This window comes from Tachypleus tridentatus, chromosome 10 (genome assembly GCF_004210375.1).
Source record: "Tachypleus tridentatus isolate NWPU-2018 chromosome 10, ASM421037v1, whole genome shotgun sequence".
Taxonomy (NCBI): Eukaryota; Metazoa; Arthropoda; class Merostomata; order Xiphosura; family Limulidae; genus Tachypleus; species Tachypleus tridentatus.
Window position 1 is genome coordinate 3748757 of NC_134834.1, and position 21953 is coordinate 3770709.

General features: G+C 34.0%; 1 protein-coding gene across 1 annotated transcript in view; it reads right to left on the reverse strand.

Annotated features, from left to right (window-relative positions):
• LOC143228652 (ATP-binding cassette sub-family E member 1-like) overlaps nucleotides 1-19416 on the reverse strand; it is a 38946-nt gene extending 19530 nt beyond the window's left edge. The window contains exons 1-7 of the mRNA XM_076459893.1: nucleotides 19360-19416; nucleotides 10066-10213; nucleotides 8726-8811; nucleotides 4431-4528; nucleotides 2993-3110; nucleotides 2440-2577; nucleotides 1615-1684 (exon numbers count right to left, since the gene is read on the reverse strand). Coding sequence (XP_076316008.1) covers nucleotides 1615-1684; nucleotides 2440-2577; nucleotides 2993-3110; nucleotides 4431-4528; nucleotides 8726-8811; nucleotides 10066-10177 — 622 coding nt within the window. The 5' untranslated portion in view covers nucleotides 10178-10213; nucleotides 19360-19416. The remainder of the gene's footprint in view (nucleotides 1-1614; nucleotides 1685-2439; nucleotides 2578-2992; nucleotides 3111-4430; nucleotides 4529-8725; nucleotides 8812-10065; nucleotides 10214-19359) is intronic.
• Between the last annotated feature and the right edge of the window lie 2537 nt (nucleotides 19417-21953).

Genomic DNA, 21953 nt, shown 5'->3' on the forward strand with positions numbered 1-21953 from the left:
CGTAGAATATACCTCACTTGTAAAGATCAAAATATGTAAAATGGAAGTTGGTTAGAAGTGGGGAAGTCAAGAGATCTTAATGAATCAAGATCATTATAAAACGAGGTTAAGTGGGTCACATAACACTTTCAGATATGACATGTCAAACCAAATTATCAGTTTACAATTGATTGCAGAGGTGAAAAATAGATGTCAAAAGAATTGAAGAGATGGATATATTCCCTTCCAAGTTGTCAGAGGCTTAGAAATAAAGGACCTATCAGGATATATCAGGAACTAAGGGGAGAGAAAATGTCCTGCAGACATGCCAACAACCCTAACTTATGGCATCAACATGTCAGCAGCCAAACAAAAATATACTTCCAACAGGAGCCAGAAAACAAAGGCAAACAAACATACGACAAAGATATAAGGTCTATCTATCCTGTCACGTAATAAAACGGTAAATCTCGTATTCTGAACCAGAAACATCAGGAAGGATGAGAAACTAAATCTCCACCCACAAGGGAGGAATAGACTTATATGGGATAAAGAAAAGTTCCACAATCTCACAAATCAAAAGAATGAATTGAATAAAAGAAGTAGAATGTAAATCAGATTCACAAGATGTGGACGTAGTAAAGAACAGTGTCAGTAAACAGAATCCAAACTCTCTCAACAACAACACAAACTTCAGAGGTCCTAAGCCTAATGAATGTGTCCATCTCTCAGGAGATAAAAACATAGACAGCTCCACCCCCACCATAGAGACTCCATAAAATAAATGATGAGAGATCAGACTAATCAACTTGCTGACAAAAGTAATAACTGATAAGTAGAAACAGGCCCTTTAGCCCTACTCATGATAGTCCATGATAATATATTAACACTATCTGGTAAGCACCTAATTTAGTTTTTTGAAATTATAATTTGAATTAAATCCACGATGTGGCACAAAAATCACACACTATAACAGGATGATGCACATCACTGTATCAAGAAAAGTGATTACATTACGTTAGGAGCTTTTGTACTGTACCAGAATACATAGTGCACTAACAAAGGTAGAGAAATATTCAAACCAGGTATTATTAAGAGCATTTGAATGGACAATAAAAGATTGGAGCATGCAAGACCAATGTTTACAAACAGAGATATTGTCAGCACATGGTAAATATGTTTTGAAATGAACTTTATTAAACACATTTTAACGTGAACTGACAGGTTTGTTTCAAACTTTGTATTCTTAATCATGTTATTAACATTCAGTCCATGCTAGTTTCTGAAACTAAGGGACACGTCTATTTAACATTCAGTCCATGCTAGTTTCTGAAACTACGTCTATTTAACATTCAGTCCATGTTAGTTTCTGAAACTAAGGGACACGTCTATTTAACATTCAGTCCATGTTAGTTTCTGAAACTAAGGGACACGTCTATTTAACATTCAGTCCATGTTAGTTTCTGAAACTAAGGGACACGTCTATTTAACATTCAGTCCATGTTAGTTTCTGAAACTAAGGACACGCTCTATTTAACATTCAGTCCATGTTAGTTTCTGAAACTAAGGGACACGTCTATTTAACATTCAGTCCATGTTAGTTTCTGAAACTAATGAACACGTCTATTTACTCACCTAACATTTCACAGACAGAATCTTGATTCCGTAGTTCGTCCTTTTTGTCAAGCAGTTGTTGAACAGAGCCCTGCAGTAACAGAAGAACTGATATTTATCTTAGGATATTTACTACTGGCTGTCAAAAGCAGCCTCATTCTTGTGTAACGTTATCTAGGTGGTGAACAGTAAAACAATAATGGTCACCAGTTGCCACACCTTACAGTTTTTATTGTAATGTGGTGTTATAACACGTCAAACCTAAATCAACCAAAAATCAAAGTTAACTAAAACAAGTCCTGTCTCTAAACAACCTATGAACACCTTTAAACCAGAGGAAAGTCTGGGTAATCATATCACATACACTGTCATTGGTGATAAGAAAACAAACAAGCCTAGTCATGTGTAATTATACAGACATATACTGTAAGTAGCTTTCTAGCCTAAAATATATTAATTTTTATGTAAAATAATATTTTTTGAATAAAACTCACTTTCCTACCAAGTCGTACATTTCATTACAATCTAAAACAGTTACCACTATCAAAGGCACCCAGCAACAGAAAATTTTAAAATTATTGCAAGTGGAGCCACAAGCTATTGTTAAAGCCCTTCCTCTAAAGCAAACATTAAGGATCTGTTTGACACTTATTTTGTTTATTTTACTGTCGCTCAGATGAGCCCTTACTAAGGTGATAAGCCTGAAATGGTTGCAAAAATCAATCATTGGGGAATCCATCTGAGTTGTACAACCACATTTACTGGGTTCACAAGTTCTTCAGAACATGTGGATAACTGTAGTTTACATACACATCTAACAATAGAAACAAACAAACTATTTCTGACCTTAACAGCTTTAGGGATTTGGTCCACGTACTGAGGTTTAATGATAGCTTTCAGATCATCTTCCAGAATCTTTGTAAAGTAATTCTGTAGTTCGGAGCCTCGGAAGTACGCCAAAATTTCTGTCCAATCAGGAGGAGCCTTTAAGTAAAGAAACACACTCATAACTCAATGGTTCAAGGTAACATTTGTCTTAATTAGACTAAAGGTACTGAGAAAGAAAAAAACTATTCAAACAATAACACAGCACATTTAAAAATACTTTGTGACATATTTATAGAAGAACAAACTGAAAGTATAGTTTCTCTTGATGAAATAATTCATACACTAGACCCCTTCAGGTTAAATAAGATTACAAATTATTACTACTGGACCCCTCCAGGTTAAATAAGATTACAAATTATTACTACTGGACCCCTCTAGGTTAAATAAGATTACAAATTATTACTACTGGACCCCTCTAGGTTAAATAAGATTACAAATTATTACTTCTGCCAAATTCTGTCACATTTACATCCACACAAAAATTTAAAATTTTATCTATATTTAAACTTACATTAAATCGACCCAAGTTAGGTTTTAACTTTCCGGCCAAAATTTTCAAAGCAGTAGATTTTCCAATGCCATTGGTCCCAACCAAACCCAAAACTTCACCTGGTCGAGGTGTAGGAAGCCTAGATAAAATAAACACCTTCAAACAAACAACTAATATGAAACTAAGTCAAAATAAAGCTGAACCAATAATTCTGAAATTTCTTTTCAAATCTGCTGCTACGATTGTAATTAGTAGAATACTATTTGGAAATAAGAGTTGTTTACGACTGGATTTCAAAACCAAATAACAAGTTTCACCAGACTGATTTTATCTACCAAAAAGGAGTTAGAGTTACATAACAAGTGCTCTTTTTAGACAAAAACTGAAAACTTCAGTTCTTTTCAATATTTGAATAATTATTCTGTGACAATAGTAAATACTCTAAACTTAAGTTACAAAAAATAAAAACTGATTAAATAATAACTAGAGGGAATTTTGATCAGTGATGTCGAGAAAACCCACTTGTAGCGAAATATATATGTAAAAACGACTTGTTAAATTGAGAAAATATTTTACATACAGGAGCAAACAATGTTTTGACCTTCTTCGGTCATCATCAGGTTCACAAAGTTTTTACATATATACAGAGGGAATTTTGAATACATCTAAAGGATATTTGTAAAACAAACTCATAATAAAGATCTTGATAGTGGGAAAATTCATGATGTAACAATTTCACATTTCAACAAAAAAAAACATTAACAAAGTTTAAACAATTATCCAAATGATAACAGTTTTTAATACACACTAAAAATCTTGTACTCAAATATTCCTCTTGTATATATTACACTTTCAATGATTTTCCTTGAACTGTAAACTGTCCAGATGGCAAATCACAAGCAAATTTCATCAATGACAACTTCTTAGTATAGCTATAAATACATCAATATAATACTTTAATCACATGTTTAATATTCACAACTCAAAACTTTACAGTTATAATAACTGCCATAATGATTATAACTGGATAATGTGACAGGTGCTACATAATAAATATTAGTACTTTTAATTATAACTCAGTCATCTCAATGAAAAAAGTGACAACACTAAAAATTAGTCAAAAGGTACTATAAACTACTAACTGTGACCAAGCAAGATGTAGCCAAGTTGATCTCACATGTACACTATATAGGGTTAGTAAGGCAGGATCATTTTCAACATTAAACCTACACTAACATTTATTTGGTATCTGTTATCCAGAGTCTGTTAATGTTATTACTGACACTAATTTCAGCTTACAGTAAACATGCTAAAAGAATTATGAAATAAAAAAATGACAATTATTAAATTGTAAAATATATGACTAACTAGATCCACATTTCAGCTCTTTTATCAACAAACTTGTGTTCTTATTACATATCTACATTAAAAGGAAATCTAAAAAAGTAAAACCAATCACCTGTGAAGCTTAAATGAGTTTTGATTGTACCGATGTGTGGTGTCCTTTTGCAAGTTGCTGGGTAGATTTATAATAGATATAGCTTCGAAGGGGCATTTCTGTTGGTTGAAAAATAACAAAAATATGTATTTATTTTTGAAAAACGTTTAATGTTCAACAAACATAACTAAATAACGTATCCATTCTAAAAGCTTGGAGTTCATATCTGAGTAATGATAAAACCACACATGCTCTTAATTTATACAAGTCACAAACAGTTTTATCACTATAGCCAGTTAAAAGTTTTATTCAAAACACTCAGTGCATGAAAAAAACACTTGGTTAGGTTACACATAGAATATATCATCACATAAACACACACAAAGATACGTTGTTATAGGTACAACACTATCACATACACACATTTACACACACAAAGATACGTTGTTATAGGTACAACACTATCACATACACACATTTACACACACAAAGATACGTTGTTATAGGTACAACACTATCACATACACACATTTATACACACAAAGATCGTTGTTATAGGTACAACACTATCACATACACACATTTACACACACAAAGATCACGTTGTTATAGGTACAACACTATCACATACACACATTTTTACACACACAAAGAGATCGTTGTTATAGGTACAACACTATCACATACACACATTTTTACACACAAAGATACGTTGTTATAGGTACAACACTCACATACACATATTTATTTTACACACAATAAAGATACGTTGTTATAGGTACAACACTATCACATACACACATTTACACACACAAGAGATCGTTGTTATAGGTACAACACTATCACATACACACATTTACACACACAGAGATCGTTGTTATAGGTACAACACTATCACATACACACATTTATTACACAATAAAGATACATATAACACATTTATTTTACAATACAGATACTTTATACACACACACATTTACACACAAAGATCGTTGTTATAGGTACAACACTATCACATACACACATTTACACACATAAAGATCGTTGTTATAGGTACAACACTATCACATACACACATTTACACACACAAAGATCGTTGTTATGGGTACAACACTATCACATACGCACATTTTTACATAATAAAGATATCGTTGTTATGGGTACAACACTATCACATACGCACATTTACACACACAAAGATACGCTTGTTATGGGTACAACACTATCACATACACACATTTATACACACAAACAGAGATCGTTGTTATAGGTACAACACTATCACATACCTACATTTATACACACAAAGATACGTTGTTATAGGTACAACACTATCACATACCTACATTTATACACACAAAAAATACACGTTGTTATAGGTACAACACTATACACACAAATCACATAGGTTTTACATATTATACCTACGTATTTATTCACACAAAGATACGTTGTTATAGGTACAACACTATCACATACCTACATTTATACACACAAAGATACGTTGTTATAGGTACAACACTATCACATACCTACATTTATACACACAAAGAGATAACGTTGTTATAGGTACAACACTATCACATACCTACATTTTATACACACAAAGATATCGTTGTTATAGGTACAACACTATCACATACCTACATTTTATACACACACAAAGATATGTTGTTATGGGTACAACACTATCACATACCTACATTTATACACAACAAAGATACGTTGTTATAGGTACAACACTATCACATACCTACATTTATACACACAAAGATATCGTTGTTATAGGTACAACACTATCACATACCTACATTTATACACACAAAGATATCGTTGTTATAGGTACAACACTATCACATACCTACATTTATACACACAAAGATATCGCGTTGTTATAGGTACAACACTATCACATACCTACATTTATACACACAAAGATACGTTGTTATAGGTACAACACTATCACATACCTACATTTATACACACAAAGATACGTTGTTATAGGTACAACACTATCACATACCTACATTTATACACACAAAGATACGTTGTTATAGGTACAACACTATCACATACCTACATTTATACACACAAAAATACGTTGTTATAGGTACAACACTATCACATACCTACATTTATACACACAAAGATAACGTTGTTATAGGTACAACACTATCACATACCTACATTTATACACATAAAGATCGTTGTTATAGGTACAACACTATCACATACCTACATTTTATACACACAAAAGATCGTTGTTATAGGTACAACACTATCACATACCTACATTTATACACAAAGATATCGTTGTTATAGGTACAACACTATCACATACCTACATTTATACACACAAAGATACGTTGTTATAGGTACAACACTATCACATACCTACATTTATACACACAAAGATCGTTGTTATAGGTACAACACTATCACATACCTACATTTATATACACACAAAGATCGTTGTTATAGGTACAACACTATCACATACCTACATTTATACACACAAAGATACGTTGTTATAGGTACAACACTATCACATACCTACATTTATACACACAAAGATACGTTGTTATAGGTACAACACTATCACATACCTACATTTATACACACAAAGATACGTTGTTATAGTTATAACACTATCACATACCTACATTTATACACACAAAGATACGTTGTTATAGTTATAACACTATCACATACCTACATTTATACACACAAAGATACGTTGTTATAGGTACAACACTATCACATACCTACATTTATACACACAAAGATACGTTGTTATAGGTATAACACTATCACATACACACAAAGATATGTTTTCTGTTTTTTTTAACCCAGCAGCCTTTCCACATCTGGCTGAAGACAGTGAAAGGTGGTAAAGGTATGTGATGTTGTAGATTACAGAACCCACACGCACTTTTTTTTAAGAATGTGAAACTCACAAAACTGAGGTTAAACTGAATAGATGATGTATCCCTCATATAATTTGGGTCTTACCTCTGCCAGTACCTCAAAAACCAGAGCAAGATGTGTAACTACCAATCTTATGGTGTGTGTGCCAAATTAATGTATGTATGTTTTTTAGATGCACTGTTTCTTTTCTTGTTTGTTACAATTACACTTACACATACATATTTAAACACACAAGTAAACTAATTATACTTGTAAGTCTTCAACTTGAATCTTTCCTGCTAGGGGTAACTTACCCTTCAAATTACAGAACTGACAAAAAACAATTCATTAAAAACCAATCATTTCTGTTAACTATACTGTCATCACAAATATTAGAAATACTTTAATTGGACTAATATCCTATCTTTTGAGCATGCCCAACAGATCAAATCAGTTAGTGTGTCCTGTAAAAACCACAATTATAGGGAGATTTATTACACTACTTAAAATTTATTGTGCATCTAGCAGAGTTTGGAGTACTAACTAGCAGCAGAGCAGGATTCAGCTTCATAGACCCCACTAGCAATTAGTGGAATTATTTGTAATACTGATGGTATATTTTATTTACAAGGACAAAAACCAAAACAATCATGGATAAACAACAAATATGGCACACAGCTAATTCAAAATGTGTTAGGACTGGACTCTGGAACATCTCACTGATTGTAAGATTCATTATTTACAAAGTGCATTAAGTAACTACCCTAGTTTTTCAATACCACTGTATTAACCTAATGTGGTTTTGTTTATTAACAAGTTTTGAATGAAGTTTCATACTTTTATATAACGGTTATTTTCATCTACTGAAATAACCGTTTTTATATCAATAACGTAATTATTCAACATAATAGGAAAACACACCAGTTTTAATCAATGACGAGAGGTAACATGTTGTTCTGCATATCATAGATGTTGTGACTAAATATTAATTGTACAACACGTTTCATCAACTGACAATAGTGTTAATTTCCTCCACATGACAACTAACAGTAACATAATGGGAAAAATGTGTTGAGATTGTGTTTTATTTTACAGTCTAATACCATCTACAAATGACTAAAAACAGTGAATGTGATCGTTCTAGCCCTATTTCCCCTAGGAAATAAACAAAAGTAATTCTACAAACACCAAAATATCAAGATAAGAATAAATAATGCTTTAAAGTAAAAACTACAAGAAAAACAAAGCATCGTAACTTTAAACACAAGACTGTTAAGCTTTTAAACTTAAAAACAATCTACTAATGAAGACAGACATACAGCAAACAATTCATATAAAAAAAGATTGAACTGAACATCAGTAACCCTCCATCTTAAATCACTAATAATAATCACCAAAACAAAACTCACTTTTACACAGATACCACAACCAATACACAGCTCTTCAGAAATGGTGGCTATTTTGTCATTAGGAGTTACTTCAATACAGAGTTTACCTAGAGAAATAATAAAACCATTGTTCATGGATATACTTTCACAATACATTCAGTATGGTTAAGGGTTAAAGATACGTTATGTTAATGTCCACTGAAGACTTCCCTTGCAAGCAAAAAGGCTTTTAATATCTATTGTATGCTAGACAATCAACATCAGTTGTATATAAAATATTTCCGTTGTCTTAAAAAACAACCGCTTGTTAGCTTTACGTACTGTGCATAAACTACACACCAGTCTTGAAGAAATTAGATTCATATTAATAAACAGCAACATCTATTCAAGTTCTCCAGAAGAAATACTACTTAAAGTTGAAACCAGATACTCTTTGTAAGTCTGTACACAGTTTCATTCAATTTGGTTAACTATAACTACTGGAAAATATTGCTTCTCAGTCAAACATTATGAACCACAGTCACCCTCAAAATCAAGTCAATACTACTTAAAGTTGAAACCAGATACTCTTTGTAAGTCTGTACACAGTTTCATTCAATTTGGTTAACTATAACTACTGGAAAATATTGCTTCTCAGTCAAACATTATGAACCACAGTCACCCTCAAAATAAAGTCAATACTACTTAAAGTTGAAACCAGATACTCTTTGTAAGTCTGTACACAGTTTCATTCAATTTGGTTAACTATAACTACTGGAAAATATTGCTTCTCAGTCAAACATTATGAACCACAGTCACCCTCAAAATAAAGTCCAATTTCATCAACCTTTTCATTTCACTACAATAAACTTCAGTTTGTTGCCTTATTGGCTGTCTGTTCATGTTTTAGACACAGAACTGCTCCTCTAACTGAGAAGTGGACATATCACTGGCTACCAGCCTGGTTTGTTGGTGACTCAGATAACAGTCCTTGGAGTCCCTGAGCTGGTCGACTCAAACTGATATCAAGAACTATGTCATATCCCTACACGGGGACACTGGCAGGGTAATGGTTAACTCTGATAGTCAAAATTGTCATATCCCTAAACAGGGACATTGACAGGATAAGGGTTAACTTTTTATAATTACATGTATAATTTAACATTCACAGATGTTTTACTACAGTATCTCCCAACAGATTAAAAATTAAACCAATATTATTTTGATGTTTTTACAAATTACAAACCCTAGTAAATGACACTTAAGTTGTCCTTTTCAATAAAGCACCAACATTTTCCTTCTGATAGATAGGAAACATCTAACTTATGTTGTTAATGAAATATAGAGACCTCTAATGTTTGTTTCTCCACTAAGATACATACCCATTCTCACCACAGGACAAGACTTCTTGCACTCTTGCCTGCATCGCTTTTGGTTTACACTTATCATTATTCCGCGATGGCAATACGAAGTTAGTTTATCTTGTGAAGACATTTTTACAGGCTCTCGGTGTGCTCGACCACACGGCAACTGGAAGTAAACAGGAACTCAGGTTATTGATACAACCATTATTCTACATCAGGCTATTTAACATTAACATGATAAATGTCCTCAACATACCAGTGTTACATATTCATTAGTTATTAAATCACAATTTCTTGTAAGATTACTCTCAGATCTACATCATTACTAGAGATGTGCAACACCAGAACATTTTACTCAATAGTTTGAGTTATAAGCTTGGAAACAAGTTTTGTACACCTATAAATAAAGTAAATCTAGGAATAAGCTTAACAGTTATTCTTATGTTAGAAGTTTAACTTACAAAATGCATGAGGAGCCAACTTCTAATGAAAAACTTACATTCTAAACTTGGTTAGATATGGCGATTAACTGAAATATAAGTTACATTCCAATGCGTGATAAGATCTTTAACAGCAGTAGACTACTTTAGAAGAATGGGATATCTCTATAGAAGGAATTACAGCTTTGGTACGGAAAACACAGTCAAGGCATTAAATTCATGTCTAGACAGCAGCTATCTTACTCATAATGATAATACTGAACCAATAACAGCAGCACCTGTGTTATTGATAATGACAATACTGAACCAACAATAGCAGCAGCTGTGTTACTGATAACGACTAACAATACTGAACCAACAATAACAGCAGCTGTGTTACTGATAACGACTAACAATACTGAACCAACAATAACAGCAGCTGTGTTACTGATAACGACTAACAATACTGAACCAACAATAACAGCAGCTGTGTTACTGATAACGACTAACAATACTGAACCAACAATAACAGCAGCTGTGTTACTGATAACGACTAACAATACTGAACCAACAATAACAGCAGCTGTGTTACTGATAACGACTAACAATACTGAACCAACAATAACAGCAGCTGTGCAACTGATAAGGACTAACAATACTGAACCAACAATAACAGCAGCTGTGTTACTGATAATGACTAACAATACTGAACCAACAATAACAGCAGCTGTGCAACTGATAATGACTAACAATACTGAACCAACAATAACAGCAGCTGTGCAACTGATAATGACTAACAATACTGAACCAACAATAACAGCAGCTGTGCAACTGATAATGACTAACAATACTGAACCAACAATAACAGCAGCTGTGCAACTGATAATAAAAATACTGAACCAACAATAACAGCAGCTGTGCAACTGATAATAAAAATACTGAACCAACAATAACAGCAGCTGTGCAACTGATAATAAAAATACTGAACCAACAATAACAGCAGCTGTGCAACTGATAATGACAATACTGAACCAAAAATAGCAGCAGCTGTGTTACTGATAATGACTAACAATACTGAACCACTTAAACCAGTAGCTGTGCAACTGATAATGACTAACAATACTGAACCAATAATAGCAGCAGCTGTGTTACTGATAATGACTAACAATACTGAACCAATAATAGCAGCAGCTTTGTTACTGATAATGACTAACAATACTGAACCAATAACAGCAGCAGCTGTGTTACTGATAATGAATAACAATACTGAACCAATAATAGCAGCAGCTGTGTTACTGATAATGACAATACTGAACCAATAATAACAGCAGCTGTATTACTAATAATGACAATAGTGAACAGATAATAGAAGAAGCTGTGTTAGTAATAATGATTCTTGACCAATAATAACCGCAGCTACTCTTAAACATATTGACTGGAAGTGTATGACATTACATTGTGAAGGAGAAATTTATAGAAGTGATTCAAGATAGTTACATTTATCAGAAACAGAAAATCAACAAGATATTCCACTTTATATTGATTGTTAAAAACTAGCATGGATAAAGCTGCAAAAGACAACATTGAGGGTTTGTTTTTGGTGAATTTCACAAAATGCAACTCAAGACCCATCCTCAATTTTGAAGTGATAGTCTAGGGGAATTGTAGCTATTTAAAACCATCAACTCTTTTACCAAAAAATAGTAGGACTGACCACCATGTTATAACACCCCCACAGCTGACAAATGAACACGTTCGATGACTAGGTTTGAATATTCAACCAACAGTAAACAACAGTTACAGAACATGTCCTACACAATAACATGTACTTATAGAACAACAGGTTCTACATGGTAAACATTTATAAAACATGTTCTGTACATTTATCACAGGTTAAAATGATTACATGCAACATAATTAAACAATTTTCTTTCAATATTATTAACTCAATAATATTCTAAAACTCACAAACATTACTGATAAGAAACCAAAGACAATCAAAGTACTGTAATAACAATTCTGACTGGCCTTAAAAATAAAGTTTATTGATGAATCAGTAAAGCCTAGATTGGCTACTGTACAGATGACAGGTGACCTGATCAAGTAAATGGTGTCTTTAGTATCAACTGTTTACTGAATGTAAAAGTTTTCAAAGTAATCCAATTTGATGTTTGTTACTCTTTTTATGATGACCAAAAAAAATCGAAACTATCTTCACTCCTCTACGTAAAAAACTTTCTCAACCCAATGTTTACATACATAGTAACTGAACATTGTTCCAAGTAAACGTGTGTTTTTTGAGACATTTTCTACAGATAATTATTTTGTAAAACTTATATAAACACAACAGTGTCATTTATCACTATCAAAGGATGACGTGACAAAAAGGAGTTCAGACTTTCAAATACTTCACTAGGACCTCATGACAAAAAATGAGTTTTCAGGACTTCCAACAGTAACTAGTGAAGTGCAAAAAACGAAAATACGCAGAGTTTATACTTTAAAAAATATGTGGGTTCAGAATTCTTACACAATAGAAACTTTTCAATAAACAGTTGAAACTCTGAGGAAAGTGGAGTCAGTGAAAATGAGGAAGAACATCAAGAAATATGAAATTCTTGAACCAGTGTAACACTGTAGTGGTTCTGTTGTTTTGAATACATGTAGCAGTAAAAACCACTATTACAATTATGTTCAAGTTACCATTATGAACATTATGTGAAAAAAATGATGGTGCCAAACTGGTGAAACAAACAATTCTCCTCTTTATAAGAACAGTGTAGTTCAGTCGACTGGATTCATTACCAACTCGACGTCAGAACAGTGTAGTTCAGTCGTCTATATTAATTACCAACTCGACATCAGAACAGTGTAGTTCAGTCGTCTATATTCATTACCAGGTTGATGTTAGAGTCTGTTTTTAAGTAGGTAAATAAATTATTCAGATTAGAATATAAAGTATAATCAATATTTAATGGAAAATGACCTATTTTAAATATTCAATAAAATATATAAATAACAAAACAGGAGGAAGAGCTTTTCAAAACTTTTAATACTTAATAACAACACACAACCTTAGAAAATACAGGTTGGTTCTAACATTGAAATGTGTATCGATTTGGTTCAGAAATGATTATATTTATCTAAGGCCTATCTGCTTTAACAGTTCTCATAATTTTCAAACCTTTCTATTCAAACAATAGAATACTCATTTTAATAAGTTATCATTTTGCCTTACAAAATACCTGCCATTTTATCTCATTATTAATTCTAAATAAACTTTTAATGACAAAATTGGCAGACAGAAATGTTTAGTTGGTTGAGGCATTCCATGGAACTGTGTTTGCAGTTATCTGAGGCTTCAAAACTGATAAATTTCACTACATGACTATTACTTTCAACATATTCCACAAGAGAATCTCTCGAGCTTGACCTGCCTGCTGTCCACAAGAGTTGACTGTACAAATGCCAGACAGTCCGAGATTTGAAACACAGACTGGCAAGTAGAAAAGTGTACTTTTAATTACAGTGGTAATTATAACATTGTAATCTGTATTTGTTTCTTGTAGAAAATATAATGAGGCAAGTCACAAGGAAGTTGCTATTTGACCTAATACAAGCATTCCCTGTCAAGATTTTAAATATCACAATAACCAGACCTTAACAATTATTTATACAGTCAATATGCAGAAATGAACAGCCCCTGTATATTACCAACTCCAATGGCTTACAACTTTGGCATGTTTCTCTTTTATTGGCACAACTCCAGTCATGTGTTTGGAACGCCCTATCTGAATAACTCATTTCTGTCATTCAAAACACTTTGAGGGTGGCCATAAAATTCATGTTTGCCAAAGTGCAAGAAACCTAAAGTCTACAAGTTTTTCTGTATTTTCATATCACAATATTATATACAGTCAAGCTACTATCATTTACAACCAATAATAAAACGCTACACACAATTCAGCTGCCATCATTTTCGACCAATAATAAAACGCTACACACAATTCAGCTGCCATCATTTGACCAATAATAAAACGCTACACACAATTCAGCTGCCATCATTTGACCAATAATAAAACGCTACACACAATTCAGCTGCCATCATTTTCGACCAATAATAAAACGCTACACACAATTCAGCTGCCATCATTTTCGACCAATAATAAAACGCTACACACAATTCAGCTGCCATCATTTTCGACCAATAATAAAACGCTACACACAATTCAGCTGCCATCATTTTCGATAATAATAAAACGCTACACACAATTCAGCTGCCATCATTTTCGACCAATAATAAACGCTACACACAATTCAGCTGCCATCATTTTTTAGACCAATAATAAAGCGCTACACACAATTCAGCTGCCATCATTTTTAGACCAATAATAAAACGCTACACACAATTCAGCTGCCATCATTTTCGACCAATAATAAAACGCTACACACAATTCAGCTGCCATCATTTTCGACCAATAATAAAACGCTACACACAATTCAGCTGCCATCATTTTCGACCAATAATAAAACGCTACACACAATTCAGCTGCCATCATTTTCGACCAATAATAAACGCTACACACAATTCAGCTGCCATCATTTTCGACCAATAATAAAGCTACACACAATTCAGCTGCCATCATTTTCGACCAATAACAAAACGTTACACACAATTCAGCTGCCATCATTTTCGACCAATAACAAAACGTTACACACAATTCAGCTGCCATCATTTACGACCAATAACAAAACATTACACAAATTCAGCCATTATAATTTACGACCAATAACATTACATATAATTCAGCCACTATCACTATATTTTATGACTAAATGAAAAGAAACGGCAAGGCAACTATGAAGTTTTTATCCTGACACTAACACAGATCTTTCACAACTTGATACTAGAAAGAAGACAGTCACTCAACACCACACAGATCTTTCAGAGCTTGATACTAGGAAGAAGACAGTCACTCAACACCACACAGATCTTTCAGAGCTTGATACTAGGAAGAAGACAGTCACTCAACACCACACAGATCTTTCAGAGCTTGATACTAGAAAGAAGACAGTCACTCAACACCACACAGATCTTTCACAACTTGATACTAGAAAGAAGACAGTCACTCAACACCACACAGATCTTTCACAACTTGATACTAGAAAGAAGACAGTCACTCAACACCACACAGATCTTTCAGAGCTTGATACTAGAAAGAAGACAGTCACTCAACACCACACATATCTTTCAGAGGTTGATACTAGAAAGAAGACAGTCACTCAACACCACACAGATCTTTCACAGCTTGATACTAGAAAGAAGACAGTCACTCAACACCACACAGATCTTTCACAGCTTGATACTAGGAAGAAGACAGTCACTCAACACCACACAGATCTTTCACAACTTGATACTAGAAAGAAGACAGTCACTCAACACCACACAGATCTTTCAGAGCTTGATACTAGAAAGAAGACAGTCACTCAACACCACACAGATCTTTCAGAGGTTGATACTAGAAAGAAGACAGTCACTCAACACCACACAGATCTTTCAGAGCTTGATACTAGGAAGAAGACAGTCACTCAACACCACACAGATCTTTCAGAGCTTGATACTAGGAAGAAGACAGTCACTCAACACCACACAGATCTTTCAGAGCTTGATACTAGGAAGAAGACAGTCACTCAACACCACACAGATCTTTCAGAGCTTGATACTAGGAAGAAGACAGTCACTCAACACCACACAGATCTTTCACAGCTTGATACTAGAAAGAAGACAGTCACTCAACACCACACAGATCTTTCACAGCTTGATACTAGAAAGAAGACAGTCACTCAACACCACACAGATCTTTCAGAGCTTGATACTAGAAAGAAGACAGTCACTCAACACCACACAGATCTTTCACAGCTTGATACTAGAAAGAAGACAGTCACTCAACACCGCACAGATCTTTCACAGCTTGATACTAGAAAGAAGACAGTCACTCAACACCACACAGATCTTTCAGAGCTTGATACCAGGAAGACAGTCACTCAACACCACACAGATCTTTCAGAGCTTGATACTAGAAAGAAGACAGTCACTCAACACCACACAGATCTTTCAGAGCTTGATACTAGAAAGAAGACAGTCACTCAACACCACACAGATCTTTCAGAGCTTGATACTAGAAAGAAGACAGTCACTCAACACCACACAGATCTTTCAGAGCTTGATACTAGAAAGAAGACAGTCACTCAACACCACACAGATCTTTCACAGCTTGATACTAGAAAGAAGACAGTCACTCAACACCACACAGATCTTTCACAGCTTGATACTAGGAAGAAGACAGTCACTCAACACCACACAGATCTTTCAGAGCTTGATACTAGAAAGAAGACAGTCACTCAACACCACACAGATCTTTCAGAGCTTGATACTAGAAAGAAGACAGTCACTCAACACCACACAGATCTTTCAGAGCTTGATACTAGAAAGAAGACAGTCACTCAACACCACACAGATCTTTCAGAGCTTGATACTAGAAAGAAGACAGTCACTCAACACCACACAGATCTTTCAGAGCTTGATACTAGGAAGAAGACAGTCACTCAACACCACACAGATCTTTCAGAGCTTGATACTAGAAAGAAGACAGTCACTCAACACCACACAGATCTTTCAGAGCTTGATACTAGAAAGAAGACAGTCACTCAACACCACACAACTTCCAACCCTTCACTGGCTACTTAAACAGTGGGATCTGACTGCCACTTATGCCCACAACCCCAAAGTGTAAAATGTGATTTTACAGAAAGAGGCCATAAACCCTCAGATTCAGAGTTGAGCATGGGCATCCCCAGCCCATAAACAACTATTTTTCATTATATAGGGTGGCCCATAAGTCCTTACCCATCCATATATCTTATGTTTCCAGTGTATCTATGTGCTGTCCCTCATTCTCACTGCATAATATTATATGATGCCATGTTCTGTGAGACATTTTCCTCAACATAGCAGGGGTTATTGTTCCAAATGCCATAGTAACAGCTATCTTCAACTCATCATTGGTATTATAACGTTGTTTAGACACAATATATGGACGGATAGACTTACGAGCCACCCTGTACATCAAGGCGTGGCCAGATGATTAAGACACTTGACTCATAATTTGAGTGTTATGGGTTCGAATCCACGTCGCAACACAAGCGTGTTCACCCTTCCAACCGTGGGGACATTATAATGTTACAGTCAATCCCACTACTCAATTGGTAAAAGAGTAGCCATAGAGTTGGCAGTGGGTGGTGATGACTAGTTACTTTCCCTCTAAAATTGGGGATGGCTAGCACAGATAGCTCTCAAGTAGCTTTGTACAAAATTCAAAAACAAACAATTATACATCAATGATGTTGTAATTTGGCTTGTAATAGTACATGAACAGATGAAAATTTAAATTACTAAAAAACTTACATTATGAAACATTTTATAAGATGAGACATAAGTTTGGATTGTTCTACACAGATCTAATGCTAGTGTTACACCTGCAACACTGAATTGAGAACAAATCTACATTTAAACAAATATTTTATAAGATACTAAATTACAAAAAATTACAAAGTTTATGCTATGAAACTAACAGAGAATAAAATAGCTTCCAACCCTTGTAATGAACCTCCTTTGGTTCAGGTGTCACATGCAATATTAATTTTTAAAAACATGCAACTTTCTTGTGTATCATGATATTGGGTATGACTTTTACCACAGTATTAGTCATGCAAATAAATGTGCAATCACGCAAACTGATTATGAAAAAAATACTTTTAAAATTTTCTTCAAAGTTGGATCAAATAAGTAATTCCAAATCACTTTTTATGAAGTTCAAAACAAATTCAACATTTATTTAGTTACATAAATAGTGCTAATGTAATTTATTACTTTAGACTTACTAGTAGTTCCTTTGAACTTTAAACAAAAATAACATGATTCTTTCTGATGCAGAAAATTTTCATTAAACTAAGTAAATGAACTTGTTGATAGAAATGGAGAGCAGTAGATGAAATATCCTCTATTAATAAGTACTTCAAGTCGAAAACGCGAGTTTCCTAAATCTATTCCAATTCTATCGTGTGACACCTCCTGTGCAATGGATGGAGGCCTAAATGATACAATGCTGTTACATATTCTTTTGTTGCGTAGGATTTTTTAAATCATCCGAAGTCCAGTTCACGTAACACAAACGAACCGATATCTTCAACATTTGCTACGCCTAAATTCTTCACTTCAAACTTTGAAATCATTCTAGGCCTAATATCAGAAATAATGCACTACTATAACTTTCAACAAAAATTCCATTATTCATTATTATTATATAAGATGAGTATATTACTGATTAAGATATAGAAACACTAACACTTACTGAATGACTTTTACTCGAATAATTTCCTGTTTCGTTATTCGCACACTGAATACTCAATGATTCACTTAATTTAGCCCACTGATAGTAATATTCATTCTGAAGTTCTAACAAAACGTATTTGTAATTAATGAACCCATCCAGATTTTATAAGAACTTCCTATATCTTATCTTTCTGCGCCCCCTAGTTAACATCTAAATTAAAATTAAAAATACAACTTAAAATAACAAAAAACCCTTCTCAATTTCCAGTACGATTCCAACAGGTCCCACCACCAGAACAATCCAATATGTTCAATATGATACTCAACTTCATGCTTACGTATTGCAATAACAATCAGTGAAAAAATAACAGTTAGGGTCAACATTATTCGACTAAAATAAGTAACAGACACTATTTGTAGCTTTTAATAAATTATCCGATATATCATAAAATTAAAACTTTGACAAATAACATTAAAATTAACATAAAATATATTGCTTACCGGTACACGTGAGCAAGATGGCGAAAAACGGTCACCGAAAGAGGGAACTAGTTCCACTGGTAAGAGTCGCTACGCATACGATAATTCCACTACATATATTTATATATATATATATATATATATATATCAAAATAAATACTTGAAATTTTAATGTCGTAAATAAAATTTCCTGAAAAACGCACTTTAGAATTAAATAATAAGATTAAATAAACTTTTCTGAAAAACACACCTTACAACTAAATAATAATATTAAATAAACTTGACATATCCGTATTGAAACGGTCTGAAAACCTATGATGAATGGCATGTAACCAAGAAAGGAATTTAAAATTAATGAATTATATGAAGAAATAGCTTCCCTACGAAAGGGCCCGGCATGGCCAGACAGTTAAGGCACTTGACTCGTAATCTGAGGGTCGCGGGTCCGAATTCCCATCACACCAAACATACTCGCCCTTTCAGCTTTGGAACGTTATAAAGTTACGGTCAACACCACAATTCGTTGGTAAAAGAGTAGCCCAAGAGTTGGCGGTGGGTGGTGATTACTAGCTGCCTTCCATTTAGTCATACACTGCTAAATTAGGGACGGCTAGCGCAGATAGCCCTCGTGTAGCTATTATAAAAGCAATCGAGTTTCATATAGTACTTCTCTGATCGTATTTATCATGAGCTTGTATGTGTACTTAGAATGCATAATAAGAAGATTGTATTGTAAAAAGTATAACTTAATGATAAATATAACATTTCAAAGATCGTCAGCATCAAATAACACGGTTTAAATGTATTACTTATTCTTCCTTGAAAGAAAGCTTACCTACTTCCCGAACATTCTCGAATTATCAGTTTTTTGTTTTCGTGATGACGAGAAACCCACTTGAAGTAAAAATATACCTAAAACGGCTCTTATGAGTATTAATACTTTTACTAATAATTTTTGTTTGTTTGGAAATTTCGCACAAAGCTACTCGAGGGCTATCTGTGCTAGCCGTCCTTAATTTAGCAGTGTAAGACTAGAGGGAAGGCAGCTAGTCATCACCACCCACCGCCAACTCTTGGGCTACTCTTTACCAACGAATAGTGGGATTGACCGTCACATTATACACCCCTACGGCTGGGAGGGCGAGCATGTTTAGCGCGACGCGGGCGCGAACTCGCGACCCTCGGATTACGAGTCGCACGCCTTACGCGCTAGGCCATGCCGGGCCCTTTTACTAATAAAGCAGAGAACAATGTTTCGACTTTCTTAATTAGTAACAGTGTTAATACCCACATCAGCCGTCCTGAGATATATATAGTTTATTGTCTTGTTAATTTATTGTAATTATGTGTTATAGCTTTTACTGATATGTGTCATTTTAGAAGTATTTGAATGAAACAAACCACTGTTACTCGATTAGGAAAGTAGGTACAAGCTTCAGTCATAGTATGGATATTCTTAATAATTATTTTTTTTTAAAGTTTACTACCCAAAAATCTAAGCTGGCTGCCATTTTGCCAGTAAAGTTGGTTTTTTTCAATACGCATAACCCCTTTGTTGTCCAATTTCTACTGTGAAGTATTAAATATACTTTTATTACACTTCAAAAACGTTCCTGATATTCCAAGTTCACTACCATGTTGTTATACAAACAAAGTGGGCTTTTCTTGATGAATTAAAAATTTATCTCGAATGACGAATGCTTTTCAGCTCATCCCAGTTTTTACGAGTAATTCCTGATGACGAGAAACCCACTTGAAATAAATATGTATCTCAGAACTGCTTGTTTGGGTATTAACACTTTTACTAATAAAGTAGAGTACAACGTTTTGACCTTCTAGGTCATCTTTTTCGTTAACCTGAAGATGACCTAAGAAGGTCAAAAAGTTGTTCTCTGCTTTATTAGTAAAAGTGTTAATGCCTATACCAGCCGTTCTGAGTTTTTAACGAGTGTAACATCTAAGCAGGTTGATGGTGTTGGACTAGTTTACCTTATAACAGTGTCAAATATTATTGTAAATGAATCGCTTAATGTTGTCTTTAACAGGTCGTTACATCAATACAATTAAAATTCTTAAGCTTGTTTATGAAAAACAATATATCGCATGCAATAGAACAAGTTTTTATGATTATATCAAGGAAACGCTAGATCTTTAATTTTTAACTCATCTGAGAAGAGGTGTTACAAATAGGAACTATCTTCGGTACCAAATGCTTTTCTTACACCTGGAACAATGGTCAATCTTTTTTAACTGTTAGCGTTGATATCTGGTACAGTTAGGATTTCATGCTTTTATAGGTTGCAAAACAAGTGGATTCATTGGCAAAGACAAAACAACCTCTTCGAGCTACTTGTATTCAATACACAGTACAGAGAGGTAATGAAAGAGTTAGGAGTTGAATTCGTTGTAACTAATGACGTAAACATAGCTTGTGAAACCACAGTTTGCAGATGGTATGGATATTAGCATTCATGTGTCAATCGAATCAGGTATGAAACGTTGTTTAAAGGACAAGGTTTGGTTTGGAGTTTGGTATGAAATGAGTAATCTACCAAACATTGGAAGAAAGTCCTCGATGCAAACTTTCATTTACCAAATCCCAACAGAAATGGGTG